At 31.0% G+C, this 14,369-nt stretch overlaps 1 protein-coding gene across 1 annotated transcript in view; it reads left to right on the top strand.

Annotated features, from left to right (window-relative positions):
* The window catches only part of LOC145318201 (A-type potassium channel modulatory protein DPP6-like), a 30,955-nt gene that overhangs the window by 7,138 nt on the left and 9,448 nt on the right, over positions 1 to 14,369 (top strand). The window contains exons 3-6 of the mRNA XM_080159542.1: positions 3,582 to 3,653; positions 7,079 to 7,158; positions 7,908 to 7,975; positions 13,475 to 13,566. Coding sequence (XP_080015668.1) covers positions 3,582 to 3,653; positions 7,079 to 7,158; positions 7,908 to 7,975; positions 13,475 to 13,566 — 312 coding nt within the window. The remainder of the gene's footprint in view (positions 1 to 3,581; positions 3,654 to 7,078; positions 7,159 to 7,907; positions 7,976 to 13,474; positions 13,567 to 14,369) is intronic.

Raw genomic sequence — 14,369 nt, 5'->3', positions numbered from 1 at the left:
GATATAAAATGCACAATTATAAGATTAAAACCAGTTTTTATATCCGTATAAATCTGGATATAATACGATGCTAGACATATTTTTTTGTATGGATGAAAACCGGTTCGAATCCACCGGATATTAATCGGTTTCGATTGAATACGAGAAAAAATACCCTTATTTTCAATTTATTTGAAATATATTTTAGCCGCTAAAAAGTTTCTTTCTTCTAATATATCCGCAGCTAGTCGTATCCAGTTAATATAAAGCATCTCGATAACTGTCAGTGCTCAGCTAGAAAATAATCATTATTACATTTTATATTTTTCATCCTTTATCCACGAATCTAAGCTCTCATTATTACACTGTTCTAGAAATTGCAAATTTAATTTAGACACTTTAGAAGAATGAGTTCAGAGAATATTTGCAATTTTCAAAAGTCATTTCTTTTATTCATACCATGCTATTTTCTTCACATTTGTAGTAGCAAAGCTACTTTAGAATTCACTTTGTCTCCATTTTTAATCTGTAATTATAAAGGGAGGAAATGCGATATTTTCTTGGTTTCTATTTAAGATGCATGGCTGAAAATTTTAGTAAAGATACTCTGTAAAATATCTTTTCATAGAGGTAACGTGATTTCTCAGATTTATTGCATATTTATGGAATGAATATCTTCTATAAAATTCACTTCGTAAACTGTCCTTTTTTTGTACTTCGCCACCTATGGATGATGTCATCCTTGTTGTTTTTAAAAACAGGATAATAATTAAGTAAGATATTTTTGTTGATGAGTTTGGAATTGTCCGATATATTCTAAAACCTTGAATTATGATTTCTATAACAGTTAGATACGATTTAGGAAGTTTAACAACTCTATAATTGTTACCAATACCATTAAGTTCGAACGTCCATATAAAAGATGCTGATTTTAAACTTTTTTAGACAACAATATTGTTTAGAGTTACAATTAATGTTCTGCTTATTGGTTATGCATGTTCTTAGTTTTATTATTATGCTAAAAAGAACAAGGCTAACTTTGTAATAATGTAATAATTTTAGATATAAGAATTCTTTTAAGGTCGTCTTCGTTGTACAAACTCAAAAAAATAATATTGAGGTTTTTTTGCCTTGGTGTGTCTACTGGACTTAAGTGGTTTGTCTTTCACAGAGAAGCATCCTAAAAGTCAAGATTTGTATTGTTTAGCTTTTTTTGAGAAGGGTAGGTAATCACAATGAAAAGTTTTACCTCAAACCCTTACAAAAAAAATGACAATTTAACAAATGTACAGGTATAGATATAGAATCCAGATAACTACCTGGATCTGGTGTTGGTGACGTTTTTCATCTTCTAGCAAATTGCCTTTTGACTTGGCTTTGATAATTTTTCGACGCTATTGGCACAGAGGAATCAGGGGATGAGAACAAACAGTTATTTAATCCCTTCCCCTCTATTATTTTACTTTAATGGCAATATTATAATACAATCTCTCAATATTATAATACAATCTCTTTTAGAGTTTTATTTACTACACTAAATATTTTCCTTACTGTTTCCTTTTCTGTCACAGAAAAATTGCAGGGTTCTAAAGGGATAAGACAATGGCAGTTAAATTGATGTACATTCCAAATGATGATATACATAATTATTAAATATTAATTACCCCTTGTATAGAATATAATTTGTGGTTTAAACGTTTAGACACTAAATCTAACTAACAAATCTAAATTCAAAGTAATCCCAAAAGTTGTTTAAGACAAGTAATAAGAATAGTTATTTCTCGCATCGTATTGTAGACAGCTTTCCGCGGATATAGAATGTACAACTATGAGATTAAAACCAGTATTTTTAGCCACGAGGTGCCAAAGGCCCGTGCTAAAAAACTGGTTTTAATCTTATGATTGTACATTTTTATATTCGTAGAAATCTGGATATAATACGATGCTAGGCATAGTTTTTTCGTATGGATTAGAACCAGTTCTTATCCACCGGATTCGAATGAATACGAGAAAACGTATTATACAACTTTGATAACTAGTGTAATAAACAGCCCAATGTTCCCACTCTCCTTGGAAGTGAAGTCTTACTTGCAATAAATCTTTATATTTTCATTCTCTGTTCAATGTTAGCGCAGACTCACTCCTGAGTCCTAACTAAACAGAGCACAACTCTTTCTCTCAGGTCTAACACAAAAGGTAAAAATATAACGTGAAAAGTATGGTATATTATTCCAGAGCATTTCAATACCTCAAAAGGGGGAAGGCGCCAATATTTGCGGTGTTTACGTCAAAATTTTGAGATGGTTTAGTCGGAGATAACAGGGTGTGCAATACAGTTAGATATGTAAACATTTCTACACAAAATTATTACTTCAATTTTGTTAAGAATTATGAAAAAACTTAAAAATTCACATTTTCATAGAAGTCTAACAGAGCTAACTGAGGTAAAATATGTTTTAACACGGCCCTGCAGCTTTAAAACTACAATTTACAAGCAATATTTCAATTCAGTAATGATAATAAAATTTTACTAATTAATTAGATTTTTATCGTTGTTCTTCAGTATATCCTATTATATAAAGTAGTAAACTTTTGTTGTCTGTAGCGAAGGATATTGTCAACTGTTGAACCGATATGGTTCTCCTTTACAGTTTAGCTTCTTATAGGTCCAGCGAATGTTACCCAAATACTTGCAATTGAAAATGGGGCGGGGATGAGCTTCCTTAAGTGCCCCTAGAGGCTTCTAGGGGGCTTAGCCGCTAGTTTTACCATAACCTACGAATAAAAAGACATTTTCAGAGTAACCGAACAGCTTTTAATGTAGTAGGCTGTTTTGACGGTTTTATGATAGGTGATACGGAGTACTAAATTCTTATCTTTTTATATTATTGATTTTAATATCAATAGCAAGTCTAAAAACACTTTTTTGAGGGGTAGGGGGGCGCGGTACATTATTCTAGATATTTAAAATCTAGTATATAAATGGCAAACCCTATTTTTTCTCACTTTAGGAAATTAGTTACTGTTTGCATTAATATTTTTTTTTATCTGCGAGACTACTCTATATATTAATTTTATTCAAATATTAGATATGATTTTTATAGCTATGAGCAGGCTATGAGTCAAATCAAAGGTTCAACTTCTTAAATATGCATAAGCGTTTGTTTGTTTGTGTGTGTGTGTGTGTGTGTGTGTGTGTGTGTGTTCTGTTCATGGTTATTATTGCGTTTTATTATTACTGCGCTATACATTGCATTGTATATATTCTTCATGTTGATTTGAAAAAATGAAATAAAACTTCCTATAGTTTCTTTAGCCTGAAGTAGTCATTTATACCTTTTTGGGGCTATGGAAATCCTAACCGTAGACTGCTAACCTCAGAAATTTTATAGGATTTGGACTAATGCATTTTTATGTGGATGCCTTCAGCCTACAAATCAGCGAAGTTTTAACAAAGTCAATTTATGTAAGATTTGGTGCTAAAATATTTTTTCTCACAGATACCTCGGAATAAAAGAATTTATCTTCCCCTCCCCCGTTTCTGCTATGATAAAGAGTTATTAATAATAAATTATTATTACTCAACTTTTATTTTATTTTAGGAACTTGTAGCATCGACTCCTTCTAACAGAAATTGGAAAGGAATATTAATAGCTCTTGTTGTTATTGGCCAGGTAAGCGAGGAGGGCCTCAGGTTCTTTGTAATGGATATAGAATACCTGGATATTCTACTTCTAGCATACTTTGATAAAATGTTTCTTCCTGCTGGCTAATATAACGACATCCCCCATCCTTCCTCCCCCCTTATGACTTAACCCCCTCCCCTGACCTTAGAGAAATGAATTAACTAATATATGAGGACTATTATAGCAACAAAAATGGATAACTATAATTCTCTTATCACAATATCCACGTATTCTATATCCATTTCTATACACGCCAGTCTTCAGTTAAAATAAAATTTGAAAGGTTAGATAATTACTGAACACTATTTAAAAATTTCTTATTTTCAACAGCTATGAATTATTTTTTGTTCAATTAGGACTGCAGCCACACAACTAGAACTTGCCTTGATTAAATTTAAGACTGCTGTGTTTACATCAATCTTTCAATTCTTCAAGAAAACTTGATTTAAATTTTGTAAATTAAGAATAGTCAAACTTTTTCAGCGAATATTCTTAATGTTCTTTTTATGTATGTATATTTTATTTTATCCTTTTTCGTATGGCTTGAAATAAAATTAATTTTTGAAGTATCAAAACCGGTTTTTAACCATACTGTAAAAATTTTTATCGCATAGTATTATAGACAATTTTCTTGGAAAAATCGTATGAAACAGGTTTAGACATCTAGCCTATTTTGAAAAATCATACAAGATAGATTTTACTAAAGCTTACAGATAATCGAAGTAATGGGCGACTGTCGAGCCCTGATAAAATGGTATCAATGCTCTTGCTTTTGGAGTTGCATATCTTGATATTCAACTTGCAAAGTGTCTCGAAAGATTGCCAATAAGTCCAATTCAGACCAATAATTCAATTCAATAATTCGTATTAGATAAAGGTTAATATGTTTATACACTGAAAAAACTATAATTTTTTTCCAGACTAAAAATTTGTTCTAATCTAAATGTAATTATTAATGTAGTAGAGATAATCAACAATTTATTTCCTTTAAAATAGCAAAAGGTCGTACAAAAAATATTTTATCAGAATATAAGTGCTACTATATTCTGAGCGGGGGGAACCCCCTTGACTATTATCCAAAAAGGTGGCAGTAGAAAAAGGCAGAATTACCCCCCTTGCAATTTATGGTTATCTTTTTTGGCTTGATTTTTCTGGCTTTTTTTACCATATAAAGGGTGAGCAATTTGAATTTAAAAATCTACGCATTTTTTACCCTTTAGAAGAACAGAAAATGAAGAAAAGTCTTATTTTGTTTGATAATTAGTACACCCCAAAAACTTTTTTTTTGGTTAAGTGTAAAAGGTGTCTTATGGCTTCAAAAATATATTTCTAGGCCATTGAAGGAAATGAAATATGAAGACAAGACAACCAAAAACATAAATGACCTTTTCCTTTAAAATAAATAAGTAAAATCTGTTGAGCTTATTAAGTGAATATCTGTAGTGAATGATAGAAACAAGTTTGCACTAACTTTTTACTAATATAATAAACTCATTTCTTTCATGTCTGCAAGTACAACTATTTGTAACAAGATAAGTCAATGTTGTAAATACAATTATCTTCTTCTCTTCAACTTAACTATTATTCCCTTTGCAGTTAGCGTTCTCTTCAATTATTTAGCTTTAGTTTAACAACTCGCAATGAAGAGAAGTGTACTTAAAACTAAAAATTGAAGCTGTTTATAGTGCCTATAAATGACGCCATACAATACAAATGACCAATGATAGGCCAATACACAGTAAAAGTCTATAGCAGGCCAGGATACAATTTAATTGACCAATGGTAGACTAGTATGACAGCTTCCTAAAAAATTAATAAACCAGAAACAAACCAGTTCTTAACAGTGAAGAAAAAATAAGTGGGCGGTTTCCCTGCTTGTGCATCTGGACCATACATAAACCTTTTGTCAAGGGGGTGTAGAAGGGTGTAGGGGGCATCGCCTTTCACTTAACGTACGAATAATATGATTTTTACTTGAAGTTTAAAATATTAAAATTCCACTTGCGAGGTGCTAAGAAGTGTCATGTGTGACGTCATAAAAATACGTCTAAATCCTTCCTTTTTTAGGGGATTCCTTCCACTTCTTTCCCTTCTTTTTGGACGTATTTTTATGATGTCACACATGACACTTTCGCGCGCTTTCCACTTCCTGCAGAGCTGACTGCCGAACCTTTTCCGGGGCCTATTATTTGCATGGTAGCTATCCTTCCCTTACTATGATAAATTATAATTATTTTAATTCAAGTGTGCAATCCCGTGTGAGTTCAGTTTATGTTTATTGATAAGGTTTTGGCACAAATATTTGTTATAATGACATTATCATTATTACTATTTTCTTTATTTGACCCATTATAAACTGTACTAATAGATTTATTATCTTAGATGACTAATCTGACAGATAAACCTAAAAATTTCTAATATACGAATATTGTTAATGTTTAGTCACATATGACTTTTTGAAAATTAGAAGATATAATTTCCTCAAAAAAAGCCTCATCCTAATAAATTCAACTATTTAAAGCTTAATTATTACATGGATTGAATTTAAAATTAACTGCCCTTTAGAAGAATCTAAGTATATGCACTTAGGCTCGGCAGCTGCGCGTCAACCGCCTGTAAGTCTGGGGGGGGGAAATCAATCTTTTACAATGTTCAAAAGCAGCTGGAAGTCTAAACCTGACTAAAATATGGCAATCTCTTTTTTTAAGACAATTATTTAAAGCATCCAATGGGGTTAAATTCGTGGCTTAGTCCCGGCTAAAGCACGGCTGCCGAGCCCTGATGTAACTTTCCAACTCTGAAAATTGTGTGGTTGTTTTATTGTTCCTATTAGTCAAAATAAATTGATAATCTTGACATTACATATTTATTACAGCACATTTATGTAACACTAAAATCATCATATATGTGTTTTTGTAGCAAAACTACTCAATAAGTTTTCAGCTTTGTTCTTTCTATTGATGGATTTTTCTATAAGAAATATCACTATGAGTAATAGGTCCCCTCCCTAAAAAAACCTTTTGATTGTAAACTGGCACTGAGAATATCACTCTTTATTCATATGTTGATGTGATATCAGCAAAAGGATTGGATTGGAAGATAGACAGCTGAAATCTTTAGTGAAGATTCCTTTCACATATGTGCATTTATTCTATATTTTGTTCTGTCCGTATGGCTGCAGATCATGCCTCAAAAGACTTAAACCATTTTTTTAAGGTTTCGTATTTTAATTTTTGCATATTATCTATCTTTCCATTCATTGCTACGACCATTCAACATTAGCTCTATAACTTTTTAGCATTATAACTTATGGATGTTTTCATCCTTGTTATTATATAACCGATGTGTTATATGACTGTGTTTATATTCTCAAGAACAAAATTAGATTGTGTTATTGTAGTAATCTTATTTAGGTGATTGGCCTGGTTGCTCTGGCCGTTTATATTGCTACACCAACAAACAAAAATCTTGAATTCTTTCTCTCTGGAAAAAGGTAAGGGATACAAACTTACTTTATAGTTGCGCAGCTTAACTAGAGAAAGGGTGCAACTAAAAGTAAACCAAATTAAAAACTATAAATAACTATCTTTTAACGTGCACAAACAGATGCAATAAACGGAGACACCCTTACAAATCATAAAAATATTTTTAAAATCAAATGAAAGTTAATTATATGTTAAGAAACTTTGCTTACACATCAGTATATTGATAGAAAAAAACACTTGTTTGCTTTTTGTATTATCATTCTTTAACTTTTATAAGAAGGATTACGAACACAGTAATAGTGTCTGACTGATTATGACGTAACAAAAAAAATAAGCCAATGAGAGGCCACTATAAATTTTACCATTGGTCAATAACGGCCTCTCATTGGCTAATTTTTTTGTTACGTCTTAATCAGTCAGACACTATTACTGTGTTGAAGGATTACGGATTGTTATCAAAGCCCCCTCCCCCCCCCCCTTTTACTTTGTTTGAGAATACAAACCATTCGCAACAAAAGTTTGATGTAAGCTCTCGCTTACTGATGAATATAGATAGGCATGGGTGCTTGTGTGTGTTAGTGTGTGTGTGTGTGTGTGTGTGTGTGTGTGTATAGTATGAAATTTATACACAAAGGACACAATCAAGCAGATATCAGTACAACAGCCGCAAAAATTTGCAACTTACCTGTTTAAATTTTATAAATTTGAATTTTATAACCTATCTATTTTTGTTTATAATGCAATTAAAAATATTTAGAGTTGAGTTAAGTGATGTATTATCCCTAAACTTGGAGCCAAGATATTTCAACGCTTCCTGGATTTCAGGTATAGTTTTACCTTAAATTTAAATTGTTCCTGAAACACAAGAATATCAACAAGGATGACAGTATTCATAAGATTTTAGCCACTGTACATATCTTTATATTTTAAACTATAGTTGTGTTTACTCCGATGAATGGTATATAATAAATTGTTTAAATATCAGACATAGTGTAATTGGTATTTTTGTTGACAATTTTCAGAGAAGCTTAGGTAACCCAGCTTCCATTTACTACGGTTTATTTTTTATATTAAAACCAAATTAAAATTAAGGATGGGGTATGATACACTGTACCCTTAGCCCTATTGTAACAATGCTTTTCAGCTTACGTCATCCAATTGTATAAAGTAGTAAGGTTTTTTTTTGTTTGAAGCTTGAGATTTCGATGACTGAAAGAATGATTGAATTCACCTTTTTAAGGAGGATTCACTAAAGACCCGGGATGGTTTTAGGCAATGTTATTTTTAGTTGATTTACTGCCTTATAGTGATGCAGTCGATAGCACAAAAAAAGGAAAGTACAGAGATAAATATATTATCTTGTGTGAATGATAAACAAGTAATGTAAATAATCATTATTGTTCTTGTAAAAAAAAAATCAATTAATCGAATTCCCTGAGTGACTTTTGAGATATAAACTGACATTGCACATTTGTACATGATAACAAGATCAAATAGGTTGCACAATAATTGAAGACAGGGCCTGAATTTTTGCAATGTTTGATAATGAGTTAAAATAAATGATCATATCAGTTTGATGGCTAAAGCTCTTTGTAGTGCCTATAAAAAAGGGGGATAAATTTGAAAACTTTTGGCCGAAAAATCCAGAATGACATCATATTAGAATAATGGACTATTCTGTAGATTACTAGATTATTCAATTTTTCTTATATGACGTCACTTGGGATACTTTGGCCAAAAGTTTTTAAATTTATCCCCTTTTTATAGGTTCTATAAAGAGCTTCTTTATGTCTCCACTTAGAAAATAAAACAGGGATGACAACATCCATAAGTAGCGAAGCACAAAAAATTGTGGATGGGAATACGTAGAAGTAAATTTAAAGTGTATTTATCAAAATCAAGAATAGATTTATTGGAGAAAATAAACACAAAACCTTGTTTTATTTTGTATGATGAAGACTGTTAAAGTAAATTACATACCAGATGCACATAACAATGGGAATAAATATTTTAAAACTGTTAATGCAAAAAGTTTTGAAATTGGACAAAAAATACCAAAGATATGGGGAAATATGTCAAACTTATAAAAATAGCCAAAAACCTGCTATAAGGCAGTTTGGCCGCCATTGTTTCTTTTCTTAAAACGCCAGAAATTAATTTTAATATCTTTAACTGAAAAATTTTCGAAATTTGGATCATTAACACCAAAGATATGGGAAAAATTTGAAAAATATAAAAATAGCCAAAAACCTGCAGAAAGGCAGTCTGACCGTCATTGTTGTTTTCTTCAAACGACAGGCAATTTAATTTTGATATTTTTAACTGAAAAAATTTCGAAAATCGGACCATAAACACCAAAGATATGGGGGAAAATGTGAAAAATAGCCAAAAACCAGCAAAAAAGGCAGTCTGACCATCATTGTTGTTTTCTGCAAATGATGGGAAATTTAATTTTGATATTTTAACTGAAAAAAATTTGAAAATCGGACCATAAACACCAAAGATATGGGGAAAATTTGGAAAATATAAAAATAGCCTAAAACCTGCTAAAAAGCAGTCCGAACGCCATTGCTGTTTTATAGTTAATAGTGCTCCTTAATAATGGGAATGTTGTCAGAAAATTTCAGCTCTCTATCTTTTATAGGAGCCGAGAAAACGTTTCCCCCAATTCATTAATTACGGACGGACGGACAGACGGACGGATGGACATTGTGAATTATAGAGTAGATTCGCTACTAAAAATAAAAAAAACAGACTATGTTTTTAGACACTCAATTTTAAATTTTTTGTTGAAAATATTTGTTCTTGTTCTATCAGTTGAACATTTTCATCTGTTAATTTAAATTTAACCTGTTGCATTTTACATGAAAAAATATTTATTTAATTTCCTGTACATTTCAGCAAAATAGTTTTTGAAACAATAAGATAAAACTTTTGAAGCAATAAGATAAAACAGCCCGGACAAGGGATGATACATCTGAAGAAAAACTTTTTTACACTAACTTTTTCATGTATTTTTAGTTTAGTTTTTAAATTATTTTTTACTGTTATTTCAGAATGCATAAATATGACACTAAAAACAAAAATTTCGACTGTCTGTGTAAAGTAGTTTTAATAAATTTCCTGAAATAATGAATAATTTATAGCAAAGATATAAGAATAAAAATGAAAGTTTCTTTTCTGGCAAATGTGTACAGACTCTTGCTTTTACCTTGCAATATTAACTTATTAAGAGAACCAAAATGTACCACATTTATAATTGGCATTTACTGTGCACAAATAAATCTAGTGCTCAGTAGGATATATCAAGTTTTTATCAAGAAAATATCTTTTGATTCTGTATTTACACTATATACACACATACTTACCTCAATCGATGTAGAATATACGTGGATATTATGACAGGGGAAAACTTGTTGTCAACTTCATTTATTGGTCATTTTGTTCATTCAGAAGGAGGGGAGGGGATGGAGTAAACTGGTTGGATAGTGGGTATCGTTTTTTTAGAAAAAAATATCTTTAACTTTTAAGTTTGGCGTCTTTGCCTTCCATAGACATGTAGTAGTCATTTTGAAAAGCGACAATGCACTCAAACACTTTAGGTTATTTAAGACTTAATGCTAATTGCTAACCATGCATGACAACGAGTTGCGCCTGTTAAGGGCTAAGGTATTCCTCCTAAACTACTATATTTTGCAACATTAGGTTCTATTTTTAATGTCTCTAGTATATGATACAGTATGGTCCTACAGAAATAAAAAAAAAACAATATTTTATTAAAGATATTATGAAAAATATTTTAAAATCATGTAATGTTGTAATAATAGTAGTTGTCAGTCGAAATTAACTTAGTCTTAAATAAATATTAAGTTTAAATTCACAGAATACAATTAAATTACTGAAGAAGTAAGAAGGTTGGGCTTAAGGTGGAATTTTAAAGTAATTTTAATTGATCGTTAGTAATACCACAAAATATGTATTCTTTTATAACATGTTATATAAAAAGGGAGAGTGGTAAGAGGGGTCTAAATGTGGCAAAGGTGAAAAAATAATGGAAATGTGGATTTTTAATTAAACATTTACCACAACAGAGAAAGGATTTCTCTGTTAGTTGTTGGACCAATACTTAAATATTTTTCATATTCTAGGATGCTCTAATATTAAATAATATTATAATAAAATATATTTTTTTAAACTTTTGATAGCATTTGTGTCCAATACTACAATTAATAAAATAAATTACTATCTTAATTAATCCCCTTAATCCTCTCCTTAAATAAAAAAAAGTGTAAATTCTTAAAATTAAGTGTAGAAATCTCTTGTCTTTCATGTATATAAAAAAAAGCCTAAAACCATCCCAAAACGAAAACTTAAATAAATAGCCGAAAATCATCCCAAGATCTGTGTGAAGCTTCATAAAAAAGGAGAACTCAACCTGTTTTGCAACTATAGAAAAAAAGACCGAAAAACATTATATTTTAGGATTAAATATATAGATACTAAGATACATAATTATTTACAACCCATATCACATTAAGATTGTTATTAACTCACATTCTTTATAAAATTGAAAATAAGAATCAAAAATAAGAAATTAACGTTGTAAAAGGCAAAGAATGAATATAAGATATAATGAATTATTAAAATAAAAAAGACAAAAAAACATACCCATAAACAATAAAACATCGGCCCAGGGTATAGAAAAATCACATATATAAATGTATGTATTATAAACAAATTTAATTTTAAATTAAAATTGATTCTGAATGAAGTAAAAAATTAGCCCGCCTTATTTAGCCGCCAGTCAGACAGACAGAGCATAATAAGTTTGGTAAAACTATAAAATCTATAATCTAAAATTATTTTCTGGCATGCGAAATAATTCAAAACAAAATTGAAAATCCTTTAAATTTGTAATGGACATCAGATTATCCCCCCGTTAAAAAAAATTATTAAAGATAACAATATCCATAACAGATTTACTATATCATAGCAGCATAAACAAGGATGGCAACATCTATAAAAGCGAAGCACTGAAACGGTAGGACAAACGAACACTAACACTTGTATAGTGTCAGAACTGAATAATCAGAATACAAATGTAGAAATGTCGAAGCAAAATTGTAAGTAAAATTGTTGAAAAACTGCTTGATACAGAATAATGTTTATGGACATACTTACATTTTTAGGACTTGATTATAGAGTTACTTCGCTTTTAATATTGTACTTTGTTGTCCCAGGAATCAGTATACCAAAACTCAGATCAATCGGATTATAAAATCACATAAAAATTTGTTGTTAAAAAATAAAAAAAAATCAACATGTTTAAAATGGACGTACGGACATTCTGGTAATGATTATAGAGTTGGTACGCTATCTAAATCGTACCTAACTACTACAGGAATCACCATACAAAGTTTAAAATCAATTCTAACATGCCTAAATTAGCGAAAAAAGCTATCCGTTACGGACGGACGGACAGACGGACGTACGGTAGGACGGACCGACCCTAATTATAGAAAAGCTTCGCTTTTAAAAATACACAGTATATCCTCCAACTCATTAGAGACAGGCCGACGAACCAAGTTAATAATAGAATAGATGCTCTTTATTTTGAAATAAAAAAACAAACATATATAGGTCACCTCACCAACAAACGTTTAAAATAACAGCTTTTCAACTCTGACAACAGCCGAGTAAACAATTCTGTTCAAAATGATTTTTGGGTGGATTTGTTAATAAATATAAATGTGTAGCATTAATCTAAAAGGAAAATAGAGATAAAAACATTCTTAGCTTCTCTGACAACAAGGATATTACCTTTATTGGCATGGGTTTTTATTGCAATGCAATTTTCAAATAATAAACAAAGACAGTTATGCACATTATATAAAGTAGGGGGGCAATTATTGTTTTGATAACCTTTTTGTTGTAAAACACGTAAATAGATACAGTATGAGAAGACCGATAAGCTTTTTTCTATATTTAACTACTAGCTTTGCCCCATGAGATAATTAAAAAAAAAATAAGAAATTGGAGATGCACATATTATTTTCGAACTTTTCGAGAGAAAAAAATTGAGAGGGTGATTTTTTTTTTGTTTTTTTTGGGGGGGGGGTGTCCCACTCCCCAAGAAAAAGTCGTCTAAAACCACCACAAGACCAGTAGGTATATTCCCTGAAGAGTAGAATCCGATCAGTTCAGTGGTTACCAAGATCTTAAGTGACGGACAGACATCATTCTACTTTGTATTACAGATACTTTGAGTGACGGATAGGCGAATAGTTCGACAGACAAAATTATAGATAAAATGATTTTTTTTAGGGAATGAGTTTATATACTTGTACTCGAATGGTGTTTATGTTTACAATTGTTCAGATCATACTACAAAAGAATTTGTTTCTTCTTATGTTTATGTAAGTAGATATTTTCATATTATAATATCAGATATTAAAGAATGGGGTAAAAATAACATTCAAACAATATATTTTTAATTCTTTCCTACAAGTGGCCTGTTAAGCACTTTTTATAAATTAAAAATGGTATATAGGGGAGGGGGATTCTATGCCTAACCCCATGTGGGGTTACTAACCCCGGGGGGGGGGGGGGATTACCCAGAACCCAATATAACCTAACCCAGATTGATAAACAAACAGACAAAAAACTACCCCTACCCCCTTTTTAAAATTTTTAAAACATATTGTGAGTGGTGGGTATCATCAGGGCTCCAGAGGGTACTTTGTGTGATAGCGTCTTTTTTTGCAAGACACAATAATAACAGAGAGTCAAGCTTTCCCCCCCACACTTTTCGCCCCCTTTCCCCCGACCCTTTCTCTGCAATCAACTTAAATATTTTTTCATCTTTATTCCTTAACCCTTTGTCCTTTCCTCAACATAGAGAAAGACAGCCTAACACTTAAGTCTTGATACAGATTGATAAAGAGAAAATTGGAATAGAATCATTGCTCTTATGAAATGCCAAATAATTTTTTAATGAACATTCAATATTGCATAGTAGAACGACGTCTGTCCGTCTTTCTGCATGCCTGTTTATTTAGGTGTTAAATATTTTCCAAGGGGGATGAAACAAACCCCTCCCCATACCTTTCTGAAAAATGACCCAACGCAAATAAAATTTTTCTTTCAAAACAAACGTAGATAGATGTCTCCCCAACAACCAATGGTGCAAAGCTCTAAGAAAAAAAAGAAAAAACCTTTC

The sequence above is a fragment of the Acartia tonsa genome, chromosome 4 (assembly GCF_053477335.1).
Source record: "Acartia tonsa isolate MP-2025a chromosome 4, ASM5347733v1, whole genome shotgun sequence".
NCBI classification, from domain to species: Eukaryota; Metazoa; Arthropoda; class Copepoda; order Calanoida; family Acartiidae; genus Acartia; species Acartia tonsa.
The sequence above is the reverse complement of the archived record's forward strand: the minus strand, read 5'-3'. Positions and strand labels throughout refer to the sequence as shown.